Consider the following 25133-nt stretch of genomic DNA (forward strand, 5'->3'; position numbering starts at 1 on the left):
GCTGCGCCCCCAATCGGGGCGCACCGATTGGAGGCACGCCTGTGCGCACCCGCAATTCAACTTTTCTCCCAAAGGGGGGAAAATCCTGCCCCATTTGTGTGAAGGTTCTTTGTGTACTATTTTAACAAAGGCATTGGTGTGTTTATTTTTAAATGGATTAACACCGTCATTAGTATAGTCAACAAAGGTATTTCATATGAATACATCAATTGTTAATATATTAATATTCAAGTTACCTAATTTTACCAATGAGATATCTAAATTTAGAGTGATTTACAGAATATAGCAACAGAAAATGCTGGAAATGCACTACGGATCATCCAGCATCTGAAAAGAAAAACATCCAAATGAATGTTTTGGATAAAGACCCTTGATTGGAACTAAGGATCTTTTAGTATTGAGTTGGTGTTGGGTTAGAATGCACTAGTGTGATATTTAGTAATTTGTAATGTTATCTACATTGATTAAAATAGCTGGTTAAAGTTAAGGATATTATCATCATTGGACTATTTGGAAGGTCACTGTTTACTTTGATTATTCTTTACAATCTTCTTTCGAACCATGATCTGTAATTTTAAAAGGAAATCCTAAGTGTTATTACTTGTGCACTTGTGGACTTATAAAAATTAAGCGACTGCAACAGTTCATGACGACAGCTCACCACCACCTTCTCAAAGGACAATTAGGGATGGGCAATAAATGCTGGCCTAGCCAGCGACATCCACATTCCATGAAAGAAATTTTAAAACAGGAGTTGCCCATACATCTATGTTCCCATAAAGTATGGGCACAGTGAATTATGGACAACATTTCCAATATGTTATTGGGATATATTTTTGTCTTTGTCACAGAATCACAGTGCAGAAGAGGCCCTTCGGCCCATCAAGTTTGCACCGACACGAGAAACACCTGACCTACCTACCTAATCCCATTTACCAGCACTTGGCTCTTAGCCTTGAATGTTACGATGTGCCAAGTGCTTGTCCAGGTACTTTTTAAAGAATGTGAGGCAACCCGCCTCCACCAACCTCCCAGGCAGTGCATTCCAGACCGTCACCACCCTCTGGGTAAAAACGTTTTTCCACACATCCCCTCTAAACTTCCTGCCCCTGACCTTGAACTTATGTCCCCTTGTGACTGACCCTTCAACTAAGGGGAACAGCTGCTCCCTATCCACCCTGCCCATGCCCCTCATAATCTTGTACACCTCGATCAGGTCACCCCTCAGCCTTCTCTGCTCCAACCCAAGTCTATCCAACCTCTCTTCATAACTTAAATGTTTCATCCCAGGCAACATCCTGGTGAATCTCCTCTGCACCCCCTCCAGTGCAATCACATCCTTCCTATAATGTGGCGACCAAAACTGCACACAGTACTCCAGCTGTGGCCTCACCAAGATTCTATACAACTCCAACATGACCTCCCTACTTTTGTAATCTATGCCTCGATTGATAAAGGCAAGTGTCCCATATGCCTTTCTTACCACCCCACTAACATGCCCCTCCACCTTCAGAGATCTATGGACACACACACCAAGGTCCCTTTGTTCTCAGAACTTCCTAGTGTCATGCCGGTCATTGAATACTTCCTTGTCAAATTACTCCTTGTCAATCTTGGTCAAGCAACAAGTGAATTTTAAAATTTTTATCCGCGTTTTTAAATCCCTGTGTGGCCTCACCCCTCTAATCTCCTCCAGCCCCACACACTCCAAGATACCTGTGCTCATCTAATTGTGGTTTTTTGAGCATCCCTAATTTTAAATTGCTTCACTATTGGCTGTGCCTTCATCTGCTTAGGTACTAAGCTCTGTAATTCCCTCAATGAACTTCTGTTCCTCGCTACCTCTCTTTCCTCCTTTAAGACTTTGACACCCATCACTTTGACCAAGCTTTTGGCTGTCTGCCCTACCTTTTGTTGCTCAGTCTCAAATTTTGATTTATAATGCTCCTGTGAAGTGCCTTGGGATATTTACTATGTTAAAGGTGCTATATAAATAAAAGTTTCTTTTAATTTACTGTAGCAGTAGTAACCTGTAAGAGCAGATCTCCTGGGCCAGAAGCTTACCTATGCCCACATGTGACTGACCCTTCAACTAAGGGGAACTGCTGCTCCCTATCCACCCTGTCCATGCCCCTCATAATCTTGTACACCTCGATCAGGTCACCCCTCAGTCTTCTCTGCTCCAACCCAAGTCTGTCCAATCTCTCTTATCGGGCTGGGCGGGAGCAGGCAGGGGCGGGCGCGGAGCCGATCACCACCCTGGATCGGCTGCGTGCTGCCATTTTAAGGCCCATCCAGCATGACGCACGGCCAGTAGCTCTCAGCGCTACCTGTGCAGGTGGGGGGAGAAGGGAGAATCGTGCCTCAGGGAGATTAAGTTGATATTAAAATAATTAAATAAAGCATTTAAAAAGTTATCTAAACATGTCCCCTCATGTAACTGTGTCACATGAGATGGGACATGTTTTTATCTTTCGGGGAAGTTTTTTATTTATTTAATAAAACCTTCAGGAAACCTCATCCCGCCCGTGCATGAGGTTTCCTGAAAAACGGGAAGGCCGCTTGGGCTTTTCGCCTGCCCGCCAACCTTAAGGTTGGACGGGCAGCGTTGTTAATAAGCTTGATTGCTTTTTTAATGGCCTTAATAGGCCGTTGACAGTTCAGCAGGCGCACAACCACCTCCAACGCGCGCCCGCGGAAGGAAATATCTAAATGACGGGCAATGACGTCGGGACACACGTCCGATGTCATCTCACATCATTTTGTGTGTCAGGCCCCGCCCCCGCACGCTGATGGCAATATTCTGGCCCGGCATTCTAGAACTCACCCGATTTTTATTCCATTGCTTTCCGTAGAATGAAACTCAGAAATATTCTGTAATGAGCAGGTGATCCTCCATGATGAAGAAATCCTAACTAATGGTTTTATTTTCTAAGAGGGTTACATATTATGAAATCCGCTTTGCTTAATTAACATATACATAACTAAGGTGACTGCTGGAATTATGGTGCCATAGTGTTGCAGCAGACTGGCGCAGATTTGAATTTACAAGCTGCTGAAATTAGCTAAAAGCACCAAGAGGTGGCTAGACATTTCAGCATAGAGATGGGAAGAATAGCCCTCTCACACATACTTTGTAGCAAAGTGTTCAAGGCCAACACCAATAGAATTCCAGAATAAACTTCCAACTGTCTAAATTGGTGATTGGCACAGAGTGTGGAGGAAACCAATTTATGGAAAATATTTTGTCAAAGTCACTAAAAATTTTGTTTAACATTTTTCTTATGGGGATATTCTGCAGCTCAATCACAACAAAGTTCAACTGTGATTCTACCACGCCAAAATACACTAGAGTCTTTTAACTGCAACTCTGCTGAAGCAGATGAAAGTGGCTATTGGTCACCAGAAGAGATGAATGTGAATTTTGACCTAGGAGATGATTTATGGAATGACTTTGATGATGAGAAGCTGGTAAATGCTAGCAATTTTGTTAGTTCGGAGGAAATCAACACTGATTATCAAACAGGTAATAGTGCAGCTCTTTTTGAATGATTCTTTAGTTTTCAGACTTCTAAGCTTTCTCAGGTTTGGTGAATGGAAGTTTTGATTGACTATAAACAGAAGTTTGCATAATGTATTACACTAAAGAGGTTACTACTAAATTTCAAGAATAGTAAGCAATCCCAGAAATAATGGCCCAGATCTTCCGATCAGCGGCGATGCTTGGGAGCTCCGTGCCTCAGGGAGATTGAAGCACTCTTTCGCATGCACGTGCGAATTGCGCGCCAGGTCCGCTCTCCCTCCTGCCCCCGCCCACCCTGGTAGGGCTCAGCACTGCCGCTCGCGACCCACGCAGGGGGGGCCTTAATTGGCCCGCCCGCATGAAATCGGGGTGCAGAGCCAATCGTGGGCGCCAGTCGGCCTCCCGACCGCCCCTGCCCGCTCCCTCCTCCACCCCCGCCGAGCCCGGCCGACGAGGGCAAAATTCTGGCCATGCTCTTCTTCAAAATAGTGCTATGGGTTCTTTCACAACCATCCAGGCAGGCAGATGGGGCCTCGCTATTTAATGTCTCATCTGAAAGATAGTTACCTCCCCCACACCAACCCCACCCCCACCCCCGCCATGATGCAGCATTCCCTCAGTACTGCACTGGAGTAGGCAACCTTGACTTTTCTGCTCAGGCGTGGAGTGGGACTTGAAGCTGGAACCTTGTGACTCAGAGGCAAGAGAGCTACCACGTAGATCACAGCTGGCAGGAGGAAATTCCTTGGAAATACTACATTTGCAATATTCTCAATTTTATCCTGTTTCGAATTAATATGCATATATTAAGAAACTTTTCAAATTTAGAAGCATTTCTTTCTCCACATAGTGGATCCTAAAGTCAGCTTCAGTGTGCTTGGTTTCAAACTGTGTTGTTTGAATGCTGCTACGTTGCTGATTACTCGTAATATACAACAGTTCTGTAATTTCCATGAGACAAATTAAAACTTCAGCCTTTTTGCTAGGAGTACTAACTTTTGTATGCTTGTTAAGTGATTAAAAAAAAGTCAATTGAATCTAAAAATATTCTAATATTTGTATTATTTAAATAGATTCTTCCTTTAGCATATATCAAAACTTAACAGGATACAACCAATTGCCTGAAAGTCCTTTGAAACAGCTCCAGAACCAAACAACTAATGACAAATATAAAAGGTGAGCTTTACAACGTAATTGCTTACTGACATAACTGGAAATAACATTATTGTGACATTATTGAACGCTTAACATGTTTATATCAAATTCCTTTTTCCCCTATTTAAGATTTTCACTCAGATTTTCAGGCTGCTTGTTTTCAGGCTGCCTGACAGACCACCGCAGCTGGCAATGGGAGGCCCGATCCATTTTAAGGGCTAGGCCTCAATGATGTAAGGATAGCAAGCTGCAGGTGATAAAAGAGTGCCCGGGAGACTTGGGCATTGTGCTGGTTTCATGGCTCTTTAATAGGCCGTTGACAGGTTGGCGGGCGCGCAGCCAATTCGGCTGCACGCCCACCGACCTGAAAACCTAAATGATGCGGGGTGACGTCAGGGTGCACGCCCGACGTCACCCTGCATCATTTTACGCGTCAGCAAGCGGGCCCCGCCCCCCTTCGCCGAACAGAAGATTCTGCCCAACGTCACAAAGAGAGGTTCTCTAATGATTGCACCGTGTTCAGTACCATTCACAACTCCTCAGATAGTGAAGCAGTCCCTGCCTGCGTGCAGCAAGACCTGAACAACATTCAGGCCTGAGCTGATAAGTGGCAAGTAATATTCGCACTACACAAGTGCAAGAGAATGAACATCCACAACAAGAGAGAATCTGACCATCTCCCTTGATGTTCAACAGCATTACCATTGCTGATTCCCTCACCATCAACATTCTGGGGAGTCACCATTGATCAGAAACTTAACTAGACCAGCCACATAAATATTGTGGCTACAGGGGCACATCAGGTGCTGGGTATTCTGTGGGGGGTAGCTTATCTTCTGATTCCCAAAATCTTTCTGCCATCTATAATGCACAGGTCAGAAGTGTGATAGAATAACCCCCACTTCCCTAGATGAGTGCAGCTCCAACAACACTCAAAAGGTCAGTTCCCTGCAGGACAAACAGCCTGCTTGATCAGCACCCCATCCGCCACCTTAAATACTCACTCCTTCACCACCATTGTGGCTGTAATTTATCATCTAGGCCAGGTCATTGAGTGTATTTAAGACCGAGATAGATAGGTTCTTGATTGGTAAGGGGATCAAAGGTTACAGGGAGAATGGAGTTGAGAAACTTATCAGCCATGATTGAATGGCGGAGCAGATTCGTTGGGCCGATTGGCCTAATTTCTGTTCCTATACCTTATGGTCTTATCTACGAGATACACTGGAGCAACTCGCCAAGGCCACTTTGACAGCACCCTCCAAACCTGTGACATTTACACCTGGAGGACCAAGGGCAGCAGGTGCATGAGAACATCATCACTTACAAGTTCCCTCCAATTCACATAACATCCTAACTTGGAACTATATCGTCGTTCCACCACTGTCACAGCGTCAAGATCTTGGTACTCCCTCACCTACACCAGGAGAACTGCAGTTCAAGTCAGCTCATCACCTTCTTAAGAGCAATTAGGGATGAGCATTAAATGCTGGTCTTGGCAGCAATGCTCACATCCCATGAACAAATAAAAAAAGATTGTAGAATAAGATTGCTGAAATTATTTTCCAGGCTAATATACACATACCAGAAAGCATGAATAGTCATGCATTTTAATTGATAAATCACAGAGTTAAATATTTCCCTATATCATACAATGTTAAATGCCAACTTCATTGAAATTTCCAGGGTGTTTGGGTGCACTTGTTGTTCATCAAAGTGAGTGTTCATCAAAATGAGGATTGCCACTGCTATGGAACTAAACATTGGGGAGAATTTTCTCTTCGGCGTGTGGGGGCGGGCCCCGCACGCTGACGTGTAGAATGACGCGAGGTGTGTCCCCACATCACCGTGCGTCATTCCGATCTTCCAGTCGGCAGGCACACACTGGAGTCGGCTGCACGCCCGCCAAACTGCCAAAGGCCTGTTAGGGCCATTAATCAACCAATTAAACAAATTGACAGGGCTGCCGGTCCAACCTTAAGGTTGGCGGGCAGGCGAACAGCCCAAGCAGCCTTCGCATTTTACATGAAACCTCATCCACGGGTGGGATAAGGTTTCATGAAGGTTTTATTAATTAAATAAAAAAATTTATGAAAATTCATAAACATGTCCCAGCTCATGTGAATAATTTTATTTTTAATTTTTTTTCCAACTTTGCAACTGCACTCAATCTCCCTGAGGCAGCTCCGTGCCTCAGGGAGATTTCTGCACTCTTTCGTGCGCATGCATAGGCCCCAACTCTCCCTTATCCCCGCACCTGCACAGGTAGGGTGAGCGCTACCAGGCACGCATCACGTTGGGCGGGCCTTAATTGGCCTGCCCATGTAAAATGGCGGTGCGCAGCCAATCGTGGGCGGTGATCGGCTCGGTACCCGCATGTGTCCAGTCCCAACCGGCCCACCCGACAGGGAGAAATTTCTCCCCATTATTCTGTTTTTGAATTCAATGCTGTACAATCTGTTTCAAATACAAGTTCATAATTGATGCTTCTCTGAATAAAAACATCAATTCGTACAAAATTATAACAAGTTTTAAATTGTTGGTTCCTAAACTGGATTTAGTCTTACATTGCCTAAAATAATTTTTGTTGTGACTGTTGCAATCAGCAAAGGAAAGGGACCTTAATTATATCAGCCTAGGCTAGATTTTAATCAAGGCTCATAAAAAAATTCATAGTATTTTCACATCATTGACAAAGCCAGCTTTTATTGCCCATTCCTAGTTGCTCTGAGACAATGATGGTACAACCGAGTGGCTTGCTAGTTCAAAAGGCAGTTAAGAGTCAACCACTTTTATTGGACCGAAGTCACAAAATGGTAAGGAGTGCAGGTTTCCATACCTAAGAACACCAGTAAACCATTGTGTTTATACAACAATCTGACAACTTCTGTTTACTTTTACTGATGCCAACTTTTTACTTCTAGATTTTTTTTTCAACTGAATACCAATTCTTAGCTGTCATTGTGGGATTTGATCTTTCTTTATAGAGCCATAGGGAAGAATGTTCCCCCCCGTCGGTGGGGGAAGTGCAGTCCAATTAAGGCCCGCCCAGCGTGACATCCGCCAGGAAGCGCTATGCACTTCCTGTGCAGACGGGGGGGGGAATTCCCCCAGCCGAGAGTGCACTCTTTCACGCATGCGTGCGAAAGAGCACACTCATCTTCCTGAGGCTAAGCGCTGCCTCAGGGAGATCAGCTCCAAATTTAAAAATGGTGAAGGGGCAAAAATAAAATTTCCCTGACATGTCCCCTCATGTGACACTGTCACATGAGTTGGGACATATCCATCATTTTAAAGCATACGTTTATTAAAATTTTAAAAACCCTCATGAAACCTCATCCTGCCCATGAATGAGGTTTCATGCTTTTTCTGAAGCCCGCCAGGGGCTCCCGGCCTGCCCGCCAACCTTAAGGTTGGACGGGCAGGTCCATTAATGATCTCAATTACTTTTTAAATGGCCTCAATTGGCCATTGACACGTTGGCGGGTGCACAGCTGATTCGGCTGCGCCCCTGCCAATCTGAAAATTGATGACACGGGGTGATGTTGGAGTTCCGCCTGACATCATCCTGCAAATTTTTCCGCGTCAGCGAGCAGGCCCCGCCCCCCGCTCGCCGACCTAAAGATACTGGACATAGAGTCATAGAGGTCTACAGCACAGAAAGAGGCCCTTCGGCCCATCGAGTCAGCACCAGTCAGACAAGTACCTAACTATTCTAATTTCATTTTCCAGCACTAAGCCCATAGCCTTGTATGCCATGGCATCGCAAGTGCACCTTGAAATACTTCTTAAATGTTATGAGGGTTTCTGCCTCTACCACCCTTTCAGGCAGTGAGTTCCTGATTCCCACCACCCTCTGGGTGAAAAAATACTTACTCACATCCCCTTTAAACCTCCTGCCCCTTTCCTTAAATCTATGCCCCCTGGTTATTGATCCCTCCACCAAGGGGAAACGTTCCTTCCTGTCTACCCTATCTATGCCTCTCATAATTTTATACATCTCAATCGTGTCCCCCCTCAATCTCCTCTGCTCCAGGGAAAATAACCCCAGTCTATCCAATCTCTCCTCATAACTAAAACTCTTGAGCCCAGGCAACATCCTGGTAAATCTCCTCTGCACTCTCTCTAGTGCAATCACATCTTTCCTATAATGCGGATTCCAGAACTGCATGCAATACTCTAGCTGTGGCCTAACCAGCATTTTATACAGTTCCAGCATAACCTCCCTGCTCTCCCTGCTCTCATATTCTATAGGCTGAATTTTTCTGTCAGTGAGCAGGGGGGGGGGGGCCTGCTCGCCGACACGAAAATTACGCGGGATGACGACAGGGGGAACCCGCCCCATTTAAATCTTCAGGAAAGCAGGGGCACAGTGAAATCAGCTGTGCGCCCGCCGACCTGTCGATGGCCAATTGAGGCCATTGACAGGATCATTAAAACAATTAAAGGACCTGCCCATCCAACCTTAAGGTTGGTGGGCAGGCCAGGAGCCCCAGCGGGAAGGAGAAAAAACATGAAACCTCATCCACGGGCGGGATAAGGTTCATGTAGGGTTTAAAAAAGTTTATTAAAGTTTCAGTGAAATTTATTAACATGTCCCATCATATGTGACATTGTCATGAGGGGGACATGTTAAGGATTTTTTTATTTTTCTATATTTAAAGTTTATAAAACTTTCAACGATCTCCCTGAGGCAGCACTTAGCCTCAGGGAGATGTGCGCTCTTTCGTGCGCATGCGTAAAAGAGCGCATTCTCGCTTTTGGGGAATCCCCCCCGCCCGCACAGGAAGCACATATCGCTTCCCGCAGGGCGTCACGCTGGGCGAACCTTAATTGGTACACCCACTTAAAATGGCGGCGGGGCCCGCTTCTCTGGAAGGGATCGGCTCCCCGCCCGCTGGAGATTGGGTCGGGCCCGCCCGCCCGACAGGCAGAAAATTCAGCCCTATGTCTCGGCTGATAAAGACAAGTCCCCATACGCCTTCTTAACCACCTTATCTACCTGTCCCGCCACCTTAAGGGACCGGTGGACATGCACACCAAGGTCCCTCTGATCCTCGGTTCTTCCCAGGGTCCCACCATTCATCGTGTATTCTCGTGCCTTGTTTGTCCTGCCCAAGTGCCTCACCTCACATTTATCCGGATTAAATTCCATTTGCCACTGATCAGCCCATCTGACCAGCCCATCTATATCCTCCTGTAATCTAAGGCTATCCTCCTCACTATTTACCACCCCACCAATTTTTGTGTCATCCGCGAACTTACTGATCAACCCTCCTACATTCAAGTCTAAATCGTTTATATATACCACAAACAGCAAGGGACCCAACACCGCTCCCTGTGGAACCCCACTGGACACAGGCAACCAATCACAAAAACACCCCTCAACCATCACCCTCTGCTTCCTGCCACTCAGCCAGTTCTGGATCCAATTTGCCAAATTGCCTTGGATCCCATGGGCTCTTACCTTCATTATGCGGGACCTTATCAAAAGCCTTACTGAAGTCCAAGTAGACTACGTCAAATGCATTGCCCTCATCTGCGCACCCGGTCTTCTCTTCGAAAAATTCAATCAAATTGGTCAGACCTGACCTCCTCTTAACAAAACCATGCTGACTGTCCTTGATTAATCCCTGCCTCTCCAAGTGTAGATTAATTCTGTCCGTCAGAATTGCTTCCAATAGCTTCCCCACCACTGAGGTTAGACTGACTGGCCTGTAGATCCCTGCATTATCCCTTCCTCCCTTCTTGAATAACGATACCACATTGGCTGTCCTCCAGTCCTCTGGCACCTCTCCTGTGGCCAGAGAGGTATTGAAAATTATTGCCAGCGCCCCTGCTATCTCCTCCCTTGCCTCACTCAACAGCCTGGGATACATTTCATCCAGCCCTGGAGATTTATCTACTTTTAAGCCTGCCAGACCACTTAGGACCTCCTCCCTCCCTTTCTATGCTAATTTCTTTAATTATATCACAGTCCTTCTGCCTGATTTCCATACCCACGTCGTCCGTCTCACTTGTGACACTGACACAAAGTATTCATTTAGAACCCTAACCACGTCTTCCAGCTCCACACACAAATTACCACTATGGTCCTTAATGGGCCCTACTATTTCCCTAGTTATCCTCTTACTCTTAATGTACTTGTAAAATAACTTTGGATTTTCCTTTATTTTATCTGCCAATGTTTTTTCATGCCCCCTTTTTGCTCTCCTAATTTCCTTTTTAAGTTCCCCCCTACACATTCTATACTCCTCTAGGGCTTCCGCTGTTTTGAGCCCTCGGTATCTGCCATAAGCCTCCCCTTTTCTCTTTATCCAATCCTGTATATCCCTCGAAATCCAAGGTTCCTTGGATTTGTTGGTCTCACCCTTTGTCTTAACTGGAATATGTTGGCCCTGTACTCTTCCTATTTCCTTCTTGAATGAGTCCCACTGCTCTGATGCCAATTTTCCTAAAAGTAGCTGCTCCCAGTCTACTCTGGCCAAATCATATCTGACCTTATTAAAATCGGCCTTTCCCCAATTTAGAACTCTGTTTTCTGGCCCATCCTTGTCCTTTTCCATAACAACCTTGAATCTAACGGAGTTATGATCACTATCTGCAAAATGCCCCCCCACTGATACCTATACCACTGGCCCAGCTTCATTCCCTAAAATTAAGTCCAGGACTGCCCCCTCTCTTGTAGGACCTTCTATGTACTGACTTAAAAAGCTTTCCAGGATGCAGTATAAGAATTCTGCTCCCTCTAAACCTATCACACTATGACTAATCCAGTTAATGTCGGGGAAGTTGAAACCCCCCCACCATTACTACCCTATTTTTTTACACTTCTCTGAAATTTGCCTACATATCTGCTCTTCTATTTCTCTCTGACTGTTTGAGGGCCTATAGTTCACTCCCAGCAATGTGATTGCTTCTTTTTTGTATCACAGTTTTACCCATAGGGCTTCATTTGAGGAGACATCTAAGATGTCATCCCTCCTTACTGCTGTAATTGATTCCTTGATCAATATTGTGATACCCCCTCCTCTTTTACCTCCTTCCCTGTCCCACCTGAAGACCCTATATCCTGGAATATTGAGCTGCCAATCCTGCCCCTCTCTCAACCGTGTCCAGGATCTTTAGGTCAGCGAGGGGGAGGGCGGGGTCCGTTCAGCGACACGTAAAATGTCATGGGATGATGTCGGGCGGAACTCCAACATCACCCCGCATCATTTCGATTTTCAGGTCGGCGGGGGTGCAGCCGAATCAGCTGTGCACCCACCAACCTATCAACGGCCTATTGAGGCCATTTAAAAAGTAATCGAGATAATTAATGGACCTGTCCGTCCAACCTTAAGATTGGTGGACAGGCCGGGAGCCCTAGCTGGGTTCAGAAAAAGCGGGCGGGCTGAGGTTTCATGAGGGTTTTTAAAATTTTAATAAATGTATGCTTTAAAATGATGGACTTGTCCCAACTCAGGGGACATGTCAAGGAAATTTTATTTTTGCCCCTTCACCATTTTTTATTTGGTGCCGATCTCCCTGAGGCAGCACTTAGCCTCAGGGAGATGAGTGCACTCTTTCGTGCACATGCATGAAAGAGCGCACTCTCAGCAGGGTGAATCCCCCCCGCCCGCACAGGGAGCACATAGTATTTCCTGGCGGACGTCATGCTGAGTGGGCCTTAATTGGCCCGCCCACATAAAATGGCGGCACGCCCCCAATCGGGGGCGCGAATCGGAGGCACGCCCGCTCCTGCACTTCCCCCCCAACGGGGGGAAAATTCTTCCCCATGTCTCTGTGAGAGCAATGACATCATACTTCCATGTGTTAATTTGTGCCCTTAACTCATCTACCTTATTTGTCAGACTCCTGGCATTAAAATAAAAACCATTCAACCTTGCCAAACTCCCTTGTGCCTTAACTGGCCTATGATTTCTATGCCTTCCAGACTCACACGCTGTCTCTTCTAATTTTGGCTGTGCATCTCCCCCTGCTGAACCTCCTCTCAGGATCCCATCCCCCTGCCAAGTTAGTTTAAAACCCTTCCCAACAGCACTAGCACACCTCCCCACAAGGGTGTTGGTCCAATTCCGGTTCAGGTGCAACCCGTCTGCGTTGTACAGGTGCCACCGCCCCCAGAAACAGTCCCAATGTCCCAGAAATCTAAAGCCCGCCCTCCTGAACCATCTCTTTGTCTGTATTGTTATGTATTATTTATATTAACTCAGGCCTATGATCCAGTAAATGGATCCCAGTGTGTATTAATGCATTTAAGACCTGCTTGTTCAGATGGTAGCAGATTTAATCTACAAGGGTCTGTTTTTGATCATTAGAATAAAATAATTAATGCCACCCTAAAACTAGTACTCAGAGAAATTAAGTGCAATCATGTGAATGTGGACTTTGCTGTTTAGAATATATGTCCTATACTCGTTGAATTAGTATAATAGCAGCAGTGAGCCTGATGACTACAACCAAGATGTCAAAACACTTTATTATAGAATACAGCAGGTCCCAAGAACCATATTATAATTAAAAAGAACTTTATAGGTAATTGCATTTTCTTGAATTATCTTGTGGTTCAGCTTTAAAAAAATACTGTATTCCTATAATTTAGCACTTCTATTGTGTGTAATGAGTAGTTTTTGCTAAACATATTTTCATTGATTTTCTCAGCGCTGGATATCTGCCAACAAGGGAACAACTCAGCTCCTTGAATTCTAGATTATCATTTAACTCGACAGTTCAAGAAACAGTAAGTTGTAACATAAAGAAATTTATTACATGTAACAGTCTGGTAATGTAACCATAAAATCATTCCTTTAAAAGTCCAAAGGTTGCAAGTCTTAGTCCCCAAACTGTCACTTAAATTTGTAAGTAAGAATCTGGTGCCTTTATCAATTCTTGACAAGGCAACTTGGTGCAGCATCTTTCAGAATTGATGCATTCCAGCTGGGAAGACAAGAAAAAGTGTGCTTTTCTGCTAAATTTGATGCTGAACTTGCACTATTGCCAGCATAAGTTCAAAATAAAATTGGTACTTTTTAAAAAAACATGTTACAGATACCACAATAGAAAATATATTTGGCATCATCTGACATGAAATGATGTCATATAGCATGTGCTTTGAAATTTTTTTTTTGATACCAGCATAGGAATGATTATTTCATCCCTTCACTATTTTAGTGGAGTTTTTAACCTGTTTAAAATTGATAATTTAATACTTCCATGTAAAAGCAGAGAGATAAATTTCATGTGAATGCACTATTTATACACTGGCATCCAAAAGTGTAATTTCAGTACGTTAGGGCGCTAAACAGCATTTAGTGCAGGAGAAATGCAACAAGATATTTGTGACATCTAAATATTCCGATTACTAATCTGTGATCACAATAATCTGTTCAAATACTTTCAAGTAAATTCTAATATGCCTCGTGCTATAGATTATTCTTGTTTTTTGGTTCCCAGATGTTGTTAATAATCACACTTTTAGTTTGTATAGATCAGAAACTCTTTATGTTTAATTTTTTCATGCTGTCTGGATCAAAAGAGAAATAGACTTGAATTGCCTATGTACACATCACTTCAGTCTGTAATGGAACTGTGAAATGTGGTCCCCTGGAACACTTACGCATAACACATTAGTTCCTAACCATGTAGTTCCTAGCTATTTAGAGATATTTACAAGTAATATAACAACATATAACAACTCGGCTTCAAAAAAATTAAATAAATTATTTCATTTAAAATTTTAGATTGAATGCGTATCTGATCACAATATAAAGAAAACTGTCCTAGGTGAAATTTTTGATAAATATTAATTTTATATTGCAGTCTAAAACCTTTGGAACTATTCATCACACAAGTCTTGTGAAAGGTTCCAAGGAAGGACTGAGTTCTGCATCTCCTGAACTGAATGTGATGAAGTATTCCAAAACCAGTGGGCCATTAGATTGTTTTCGGCCATACAGTACAAACACTGAAAAAGAATCCAGGTGGGTGCATGTATTTCATTAGGAAAAGCTTTTTTAGGATAGAAATCAGAATGTGAGCTGAGTTTCAGAATTTTACAATGTGAAAATGTAAACATCAATATTTTAAGATAAACCCGAACTTTAATGATTTAATTTACTCCGTGTGTTGTAGATTATTTTATATTTGATTGCAATTTTGTCTATTCCAGATGTGCTTCAGAGGAAGAGTGTGATGCTCTGCTTGGCATTTTTGATGGCATATTTTAGAATATCATTTGCTTAAAACTTGTTAACAACAAATATATTTGCAATGCATCAACAAATTGCAAACCCTTTCACTTTGTTAACTGTTTGAGACATGCGCCAACTAGAACATGCTTTGAAAATGGTACATAAGTGACAATTTTTGAATTTACTGTCAGTATTTACGATGGAAATTGATGTTTCTTTTTGAAGCAAATCGTTTTAAGTATTATATATCTGAACTGCAAAGACAAACAACATTGGATACAAGTGGACAAAAGTTAAATCATCTGCCTGAAATTTCTCTTCATTATTGGAGCAGAGGTGTTAATCTACCTAATTTTGATAGATTAGCACTTCCAATAAAATAGCAGAGAGGAATTTCAGATGAAGGCACCAAGTGTTTGCTTGAATCCCATGTTTGAATTTCAGAACTGAACTAATGTAATTTGCTGTCAAACTATATGATTATGTTTCTTTACAATTAAAAATGCATCAGCTCTGTTTTGTGAAAGATCAACTTTGAATAAATATATAATATAAAAAACCATAAAATGCTGGAAATAGTAGGTGGAAGTCAGGGGAGATTTAACCCTGCCTTCCACCCTGTCACAGACCTTCCCTTTTCTTTCCTCCACTTCCCTCCCCTCCCTTTCCCTGCCTCTTTTTTTCTTTAATTCCCTCTTTCCCTGTACTTACATAAAACCTGTTACAGCTGTAACTTTTTCCAGTTCTTATGAAAGGTCAATGACCTGACACGTCAACTTTGTCACTTTCCCCATAGATGCTGCCTGACCTGCCGAGTACTTCCAGCATTTTCTGTTCTTAATTCAGATTTCCAGAATCTGCAGTATTTTGTTTTTGTTGAATACATATGTGATTGAAACGATTGATTCGCCACACATTTTGTTGTGTAATGTGTAAAATATTTCCCTTAGTTCTCAAGCTCAGCCACTGACTAACTTAAGTGACATGTCGATGCTGTAATTTTAAGAGAAGCTCGACACCTGCCAGCCTTCTCAGCTGGAGAGTAGTGATTGTGCTTGTCATGAAAAAAGCTAAAACGAGGAGGAAATATGCATATACATACACATTTTAAACAGGTAAACGATTACTTGTAAGCATAAATGTTAAGATAATTTAATGATTATAGTCGAGTTACTGTCAGCTTTTGAAACGAATTTGAATTGAATGTAAAAAACCAATTCAGTAGAGGCGATTGTCTGCATGAATAAAGTTATGTGTTCCTTCAAGAGTCCAGTATCTCAACCCAGTTTGTTTATTATGCATCAATAAATAAAATAATATTATAATTGCCGCTGATGGGAGAAGGAATCAAGGGCAATAAGTCTAGTTTTTCCTCTTTATTGGCAATAGGAAATTTTTTTGGAAATTGATTTATTTTGCCTGTATTCCTCATCTTTTCTGTTCTATTTTTCTCCTGAGGGTATTAGCTGCAGAAGTACTGGACACGCTCATAAAGTACTTTACTCAAGTGGTTGTTTTCCATGTATGAGTTTAAACAGGGAATGCCAGCTGGCTATTTCACTGTTGGGAGCAACACAGCTGAGCCCAATGCTGTCCTCATCCAGCATCCACATACGCTTAATTTCCAATGGGTTGGAGGGGTTCATTGGAAGCAGAGATTAGAAGCAAAAACCCTAATTATTGTATTTTCTCTCCCTAGGCTAGAGGTTTTCAGGCTAATTTTAGTGGTCATATTGCCATCATAGCTGAGAACAACCAGCGCAGCGCAGACTATGGAATCAAATCAATATGGATGGAATCTTCTGGCCCCATTAGTGGTGGGTATCAAGGCAGGCGGAAGGGGGACAATTCAACGTAAGGGGAAGAAATGGGTTTCATGCTGGTGTAAAATCAGCGGGATCATCCGATGGTGTCCGCCATGGCAGAACGCGAATCCCACTTGAGGCCAGCGTGAACCCTGATTTACACCCTGGTAATGGGATGCAAAGTAAGACCCAACCGGAATCTTCCCCCCATGTCCGATTTACTATTATGCCGACACAAAAATACATTGGCCCAGAATATGTCTGGACAAGCGTGACGTGCAGAAGTCGAGACTTACTGTTAGGGCCTTGCTTAGATCGTGGACAGCCGAGGAAAGGAAGTTGCTGGAGCCCTACAGCTACCGGCCCCTGGATCCTCATGTGCTGGGTGGATCCTCATGAACATGGCTCCACCGCGAAGCAGCTCTCAGAAGGTGGAAGGTCTCTGTTGATGCTTTGGACCTGCTTCGGAACATCATGGTCTTGGCCATGGGCTGTTACAGATGATCGGTCAAGCCGGGCATGTAGGGGGTTAGGGTGGAGGAGGGAGTAAGAGTGGTGGAGAGAGTAAGGGGAAGGATGTCCAGGTGAACATTCAAGGGAGGGGTCTGTGAAGTCAATGACTGCCTCCTAAGGAACGAACTGAGGGTGGGCATGGTGGGAGGGAATGGTGAGTGTGAGAGGGGGCAGAGGGTGTCAGTAGGGTAGGAGGGTGAGTGTGCGTCGGTAATGGTAGAAGGGACAGCAAGGGTGGCCAATGGGGACTCAGAGACAGACAGGGACCCTGGGGGTGGGAAGGAGGAGGTCGGGTAGGTCAATGTGGATGGTGGTGGGATTCTCAGAAAGGTAAGGAACATGCACGTTTCACCTGGACATCCTGGAATGATGTGTTTGGGTTGGTAGGTGACAGTGGGGAGGTGGAAGGTGATGCCAGGGGGCTCCTCAGTGATGGGGTAAAGGACATGGGTGACTCGGGTAGGGGAAAGGATGAGGGAGCTGACAAGTTACTTAACCACGACCATGGTTGTGGAAATTGAAAGTTAGTGGAGCCTCCTGTTGGATGGGCACAGGTGCTGCATGACAGTGCAGTCAGTGGGTGGGTGGAGCTGCAGGTCAGCTCAGATGGACAACTGAAAGAAAACCCCAGCAGGCAGCATTGAAAATGTTTTGGACAGTAAGATGAGTGTGATGGATGAAGACTCCGCACATGTGGAGATTGCTTGCTCAAGGCTCTGAAAGTCCCTGCCAAACACACACTTCTCCCTCCAGAATCACTCATGGTCTAGTTGCATGGAGCTGAACTGCTAGGGGTGGAGGCGAGGTGGCGGGGGGGGGGGGGGTAGTTGCAGGGGGAGGACTCATGAAGCCTATCAATGAAGCTGAATGACAACATTACACATTATTCAGCGAAAGTGAATATATTTTCAGATTATAAAGTGACAAAATGTGTTCACCCATGCAACCACATGTGATCAGAATTTCTTAACTTTTCTAGGCCTACCACTTCTTCTTGGTGCTGCCCTGACATCCACAGCAGAGGTGGAGACAGCCTGTGCAATGGTTGGCCTTGTTGCCTCTGATGACTTCGGCATGCGTCCTCCAGAGAGCCGAGGCCTTGAAGAACCCGGCTTGCTTTGGCTGTCCTGCTGTGGGCCAGTTGCTCTCTCTGCGGTGACAGAGGACGAGGTTGATGGGGTCACAGGCAAAGGGGACTTGGAGGGAGTGGACAGCCTCTGAGATTCCTGAATGGATGACCCAGGAGTGTCCAGCTGCTGCTGCTCCTCCCTTTGGGTGGCCAAGAGCCCGATACTGAACCCTTGAGGGAGCACCTGGGGGGATGTTGAGGTGCCCCATTTCCCTCTTGCGTTGCCTCTGCAGGAACTCACCTATGGCTCCCGCAATGGAGTGCAGGTCTGCATGCATCTCCGCATTCTGCTGGACCAGGGTCTCCATTGGCATCCGCCATCCTTCCCATGGAGACCTCCATATGCGCACAAGTGGGCACGATTTCATCAGAAAGAAGGTGGACACACTCCTCTGACTCACGTGCCACTCTGTTGAAGGCTTCCAACAGCTCTGCGTGATGTTCCTCCACCTTCTGCTGACTCTCCACGATGAGTTGGAAGGCCAAATCCAGAGGCTCATCATCTGACTCGGACCTCACAGATGCCTTGTCCCCAACGGTCTTCCGAGTGCTGGGGAGCTCAGCTGAACCTGCCTCCTCCTGCTGCGGACACGTGTCTGTGCGGTGACCACCAGATTGTGAACAAGAGCCTGCTCTAGATCTAGGTTCCCGCCAAGGTGTCTGTCTTTGCGCTGGTGGAGGGTGTGGCTAAGTGCTGTGAAGGGTCTTTCAGGCTGCTCATTTCGAGCCTTTCAGTGGACAAGGTGGCCTCTTGGCTGGAGGTGAGGACATGGATGGAGCTGAAGGACTAGCTGGCTGAGGGTGTTGGTCACTTGGCAGAGCTCCCTGTGAAACAAAGTAGAGATAATTAGTGCATGGCGGCAGAGTCACAAGCAGGAGATAGAGCACTCACATTTGCATTGTGAGAGGGATGATGTGTTGTAGGATCCTTATGTGGGTGTTTGCCGCCGACCTCACTGTCACTGCAGGCATGGCCCCCGTCCTCTCCAGTCAGCATGATGGCACGCTCCTCAAAGTGAGTGAGGTGCCTAATGTGGACCAACCCTGGTCTAGGACCCCTTCCTGCTGTTGTGAGCCAGCTTCTCCTGCATGAAAACAGATGGAAAGAGTGTGAGCAGGACACATGGCACTGCATGGAATGTTTGTGTGGTGAGCGGAGCCATGGAGTGGATGAGGACGTGAGCTCGAGAGAATATGAGCCTGATGGAGATGTGAGGGTGTGTGTGAGAGTTCCTTGAGGTGTGAGATCCCTGTGGATGTGTGATGGGTTTGTGAGTGTGTGAGTTGAGAGGGATGAGGTGGTTGGCTTACCCTGGCAGAGCAGATGAGAGCATTCATCCTCTTCCTGTACTGGATGACTCTGTGTTTTGGTGGCATTGACTGCCACTGCCACCACTTCTCAGGCCGGATTGGTGACTCTGGTGGACCTCCTACAGAGGTAGAGGACATTACGGCAGCCTTCCACTGAGTCCAGCAGACGCCTCAGAGAGGTGTCACAAAATTTAGTGTCTATGGTCTTCTTTGCTTTCAGGACCATCTGTCACCTGGATCAATCCTGGTCTGTAGATGTGAAGTAGGCTGCACTCTGGTGCGCTTTAAATATGGTGCCCAGAACGAGGAAGTGCTGAGGTCACAGTGTGGTGGGAAAATCTGAGCCTGTCCGCGAATGATCCAGGTGTTTCCCATGAAGTATTACTAATGAGGCGGGATCCCAGAAAGGGGGCAATATAGCGCAAAAATCCACCATTATGCCATAAGACCATAAGACATAGGAGCAGAAATTAGGCCATTCGGCCCATTGAGTCTGCTCCGCCATTCAATCATGGCTGATAAGTTTCTCAACCCCATTCTCCCGCCTTCTCCCCGTAACCTTTGATCCCCTTACCAATCAAGAACCTATCTATCTCGGTCTTAAATACACTCAATGACCTGGCCTCCACAGCCTTCTGTGGCAATGAATTCCATAGATTCACCACTCTCTGGCTAAAGAAGTTTCCCCTCATCTCTGTTCTAAAAGGTCTTCCCCTTACTCTGAGGCTGTGCCCTCGGGTCCTATTCTCTCCTACTGATGGAAACATCCTCCCCACGCCTGGCAGGTAAAAAGTCATTTTTCATGCCAGCTATGAGAATGTCCTTTTTATCTATATGACTAAGTTACATGCTGCATTTAATCATCACGGGAGTTATAGGTACAGTTTCAGTTGTAAAGATTGTTACTCATTTTTTTTATTCATTTACGGGATGTAGGTGTCGCTGGCTAGGCCAGCATTTATTGCCTATCCCTAATTGCTCTTGAGAAGGTGGTGGTGAGCTGCCTTCTTGAACTGCTGCAGTCCCTGTGGTGTAGGTACACCCATGGTGCTGTTAGGGAGGAAGTTCCAGGATTTTGACCCAGCGACAGTGAATGATCGGCGATATATTTCCATGTCAGGATGGTGAGTGGCTTGGAGGAGAACATTCAGGTGGCGATGTTTCCATCTATCTGCTGCCCTTGTCCTTCTATGTGGCAGTGGTCGTGGGTTTGGAAGGTGCTGCCTAAGGAGCCTTGGTGAGCTTCTGCAATGCATCTTGAAGATGGTACACACTGCTGCCACTGTTTGTCAGTGGTGGAGGGAGTGAATGCTTGTGGGTGGGGTGCCAATCAAGCGGGCTGCTTTGCCCTGGACCGTGTCAAGCTTCTTGAGGATTGTTGGAGCTGCACTCTTCCAGGCAAGTGGAGAGTATTCCATCACACTCCTGTCTTGAGCCTTGTAGATGGTGCACAGGCTTTGGGGAGTCAGGAGGTGAGTTACTCGTCGCAGGAGTTCTAGACTCTGACCTGCTTTTGTAGCCACAGTATTTATATGGCTAGTCCAGTTCAGTTTCTGGTCAATGGTAACCCCCAGGATGTTGATAGTGGGAGATTCAGTGATGGTAATGCCATTGAATGTCAAGGAGCGATGATTAGATTCTCTCTTGTTGGAGATGGTCATTGCCTGACACTTATGTGGCGTGACTGTTACTTACCACTTGTCAGCCCAAGCCTGGATATTGTCCAGGTCTTGATGCATTTGGACATGGACTGCTTCAGTATCTGAGGAGTCGCAAATGATGCTGAACATTGTGCAATCATCAGCGAACATCCCCACTTTTGACCTTATTCCACAAACAATTATATACAATAGTTCTATCATCTCGTCATCACCTAGTTTCTCATAGTTCTTGAGCACCATCCTCATTAGCTTTGGGTTTCACCATACATAATTCCAACCTGCCCAAAACTCATCCATCCTCAACCTATCCCATGTTCAATCCTGCTTGCTCAACACACTGTCCTCACTGACCTCCATTGTCACCATGTCCACCAATATACTGAATTAAGTAATGTTGTTCTCATTTACATTTCCTGTTCTTTATTTATATAACTTTTACTCTTGTTGCTGGCTCTGTGATTAGCAACACAAGACAGAGTCAATACAGAGTCAAAAAAAAAACAAAAATACCTGGAAAAACTCAGCAGGTCTGGCAGCATCTGCGGAGAGGAGCACAGTTAATGTTTCAAGTCCGAATGACCCTTCAACAGAACTAAGTAAAAATAGAAGAGAGGTGAAATATAAGCTGGTTTAAGGTGGGTGGGACAAGTAGAGCTGGATAGAGGGCCAGTGATAGGTGGAGATAACCAAAAGATGTCACAGACAAAAGGACAAAGAGGTGTTGAAGGTGGTGATATTATCTAAGGAATGTGCTAATTAAGGGTAGAAAGCAGGACAAGCAAGGTACAGACAGCCCTAGTGGGGGTGGAGTGGGGTGAAGGAATCAAAAAAGGCTAAAAGGTAGAGATAAAACAATGGATAGAAGTACATTTAAAAATAATGGAAATAGGTGGGAAAAGAAAAATCTATATAAATTATTGGAAAAAAAAGGGGGGGAAATCGGAAAGGGGGTGGGGATGGAGGAGAGAGTTCATGATCTAAAATTGTTGAACTCAATATTCAGTCCAGAAGGCTGTAAAGTGCCAAGTCGGAAGATGAGGTGCTGTTCCTCCAGTTTGCTTTGAGCTTCACTGGAACAATGCAGCAAGCCAAGGACGGACATGTGGGCATGAGAGCAGGGTAGAGTATTGAAATGGCAAGCGACAGGGAGGTCTGGGTAATGCTTGCGGACAGACTGAAGGTGTTCTGCAAGGCGGTCACCCAGTCTGCATTTGGTCTCTACAATGTAGAGGAAACCGCATTGGGAGCAACAAATGCAGTAGACTGAATTGAGGGAAGTGCAAGTGAAATGCTGCTTCACTTGAAAGGAGTGTTTGGGCCCTTGGACGGTGAGGAGAGGGGAAGTAAAGGGGCAGGTGTTGAATCTTCTGCGGTTGCATGGGAAGGTGCCGTGGGAGGGGGTTGAGGTGTAGGGGGTGTTGGAGGAGTGGACCAGGGTGTCCCAGAGGGAACGATCCCTGCGGAATGCCGCCAGGGGAGGTGAAGGGAAGATGTGTTTGGTGGTGGCATCATGCTGGAGTAGGCGGAAATGGCGTTGGATGATCCTTTGAATGCGGAGGCTGGTGGGGTGATAAGTGAGGACAAGGGGGACCCTATCATGTATCTGGGAGGGAGAAGATGGTGTGAGGGCGGATGCACGGGAGATGGGCTGTCAACCACCGTGGGTGGAAAACCTCGGTTAAGGAAGAAGGAGGACATGTCAGAGACATGTTTTTGAAAGTGACATCATCAGAACATCAGAATACAGAGTCATGTTTTTGTTGTGTGTGTGTTGCTGAGAATTTACAAATTCTTCCATTACATTTCCCCACTCTACTTCTGTAAGCTCCTCCAGCCACATGCCCTCACCCATGTTCTTCAATTCTCCAACACCATCCTTCTGTGCTCACCACCTTCATCCACTCCACCTTGGCTCATTCCCATGTAAGAATCTTAAATGGACCTCTAATCATGTAGGTCATTATTTCACTCCTCTTAGCAGCAAGGCTTTGATTAGCATAGTGAAGGGTTAGATTGCAAGATTATCTTCTGTGTGAAGGAGCAGTGCATGGTGGAGCATTAGTTTTCAGATCTCCAATAATTGATTAATTATCTTTTGAAAAAAATTACTGCTGAAAAGGCAAGAAGAATTTGACTAAAATGCAACTGTTAGAGGGAATTCCAGCAATCAATTTTAAAAAGCGTTCTAGCCACCAATTATCCTGGATCTCTTCAAACTTTAGAATCTTTACCTCTTCAAACACTGTTTAACATATAAAGAGAAATTTTCCAAATGCCGTAAATCTGATATAAACAGCATTTGGAAGAGGAAGATAGGTTTATATTTCAGGTGAAGCCCAGTTCTGATAAAAGGTTGCACCCAAAACATCAACCTGAATTATTTTCCTATACTGACTGGTTTTCTTTCCATTTCCAGCATTTTCTGTTTTTGTTGGCCCTGAACCTTGTTTTTGCACCATTGTACATCATTTTCAACTCATAGTTTCTATGTGGAAGACTTGCAAAAGAGTGGTGAAGTTTTGATTACCCAAGAGAATAACCGCTAGGAAGTTTATTTTACTTTTTCTAAAATAATATTGTTTTTGTAGTGAATACAGCTGGGGTTGTGTTTTCATCAAGGCCCAACTTCAATTTTATGGTTAAAGACAGTTCAGGAAGGATAAAATTCTTTTAACATTTTTCATTGGATCAACACTGGCTGGGTTACCCTTTACTCATTTTTATTTATTAGGGGTTGTTGATAGTAGCATCTCCCTCCAAAAGGAAAAGAACTCCAGTGGAGATGGTAACTATATCGTATCAGCAGTAAGCCAAAATGGCACACAAATGCAAAGTCCTGGCCTAAGTGATAGCACTTACAATAAAGGAACAGGTCACTCAGCCCAACAGACCCATGCCTGTGTTCATGCACTACACTAGCCTCCCAAATAAAAACAGAAAATTCTGAAAATGTTCAGCAGGTCAGGCAGCATCTGTGGAGGGAGAAACAGGGCTAACTTTTCAGATCTGTGACCTTTTACCAGATAAAAGGTCATCTGATGAAAGGGTGCAGACCTGAAACGTTAACCCTCTTTCTCTCTCCACAGATGTTGCCTGATCTGCTGAGCATTTCCATCATTTTCTGATTATATTTCAGATTTCCAGCATCTACAGTATTTTGCTTTTGTATTGGCCTACTCCCATCCTTCATCTAATCCAATCAAAAAATCCTTCAATTCTTTTCTCCCTGTTGTGTTTATCTAGATTCTCTTTAAATACATCGATGTTAGTCTCCTCAACTACGCAGTGGGTTGAATCTTCCAGAAGCTGAAAACTTTAGGGCCTGACCCCATTGTTCAAGTCCTGACTCCATTGGCTGCAGAGGCAGAAGTTCAGGCGCAATCCTGTGGATTGTGGCCAATTAAGAGCCCACCTACAGGATCATGGTCCAATTGGGTATTGTGGACTGGGGGGGGGTGGGGGGGGGCGGGTGCGAATGCTGAAGAGGTTGGAGAGTCAATCAGGAACAGAAATGAAGCAGACAGCCTTCACAGTGGCTACAGTGACTTAGACACGAGAGCAATGTGAGGAAAAAGAGATGAGCCTGAAGGCTAAGGAAGGCTTTTCTTTTACCCAATCACTCTCAGTTGCCATGACTCCATGAAAGATTACTTGAATGGTAGGCCTGTGCCTGGAAAATTTCTGTTTTCAGCAAGTGAAGGTCAGTTTGGATGTAAATATCAGGCGGCTGTGACCTAAACAAAAACAGAATTACCTGGAAAAACTCAGCAGGTCTGGCAGCATCGGTGGAGAAGAAATCAGTTAACGTTTCGAGTCTTCATGACCCTTGGCTTGCTGCATTGT

The 25133-nt window shown here is 44.9% G+C and overlaps 1 protein-coding gene across 1 annotated transcript in view; it reads left to right on the forward strand.

Moving 5' to 3' along the window:
• Window positions 1–14907, forward strand: part of hfm1 (helicase for meiosis 1) — a 109686-nt gene extending 94779 nt beyond the window's left edge. Inside the window, exons 33-37 of the mRNA XM_078561898.1 lie at window positions 3302–3526; window positions 4597–4699; window positions 13343–13421; window positions 14501–14661; window positions 14850–14907. Coding sequence (XP_078418024.1) covers window positions 3302–3526; window positions 4597–4699; window positions 13343–13421; window positions 14501–14661; window positions 14850–14907 — 626 coding nt within the window. The remainder of the gene's footprint in view (window positions 1–3301; window positions 3527–4596; window positions 4700–13342; window positions 13422–14500; window positions 14662–14849) is intronic.
• Window positions 14908–25133: the final 10226 nt, after the last annotated feature.

This window comes from Cetorhinus maximus, chromosome 17, assembly GCF_964194155.1.
Source record: "Cetorhinus maximus chromosome 17, sCetMax3.hap1.1, whole genome shotgun sequence".
Classification (NCBI taxonomy): domain Eukaryota; kingdom Metazoa; phylum Chordata; class Chondrichthyes; order Lamniformes; family Cetorhinidae; genus Cetorhinus; species Cetorhinus maximus.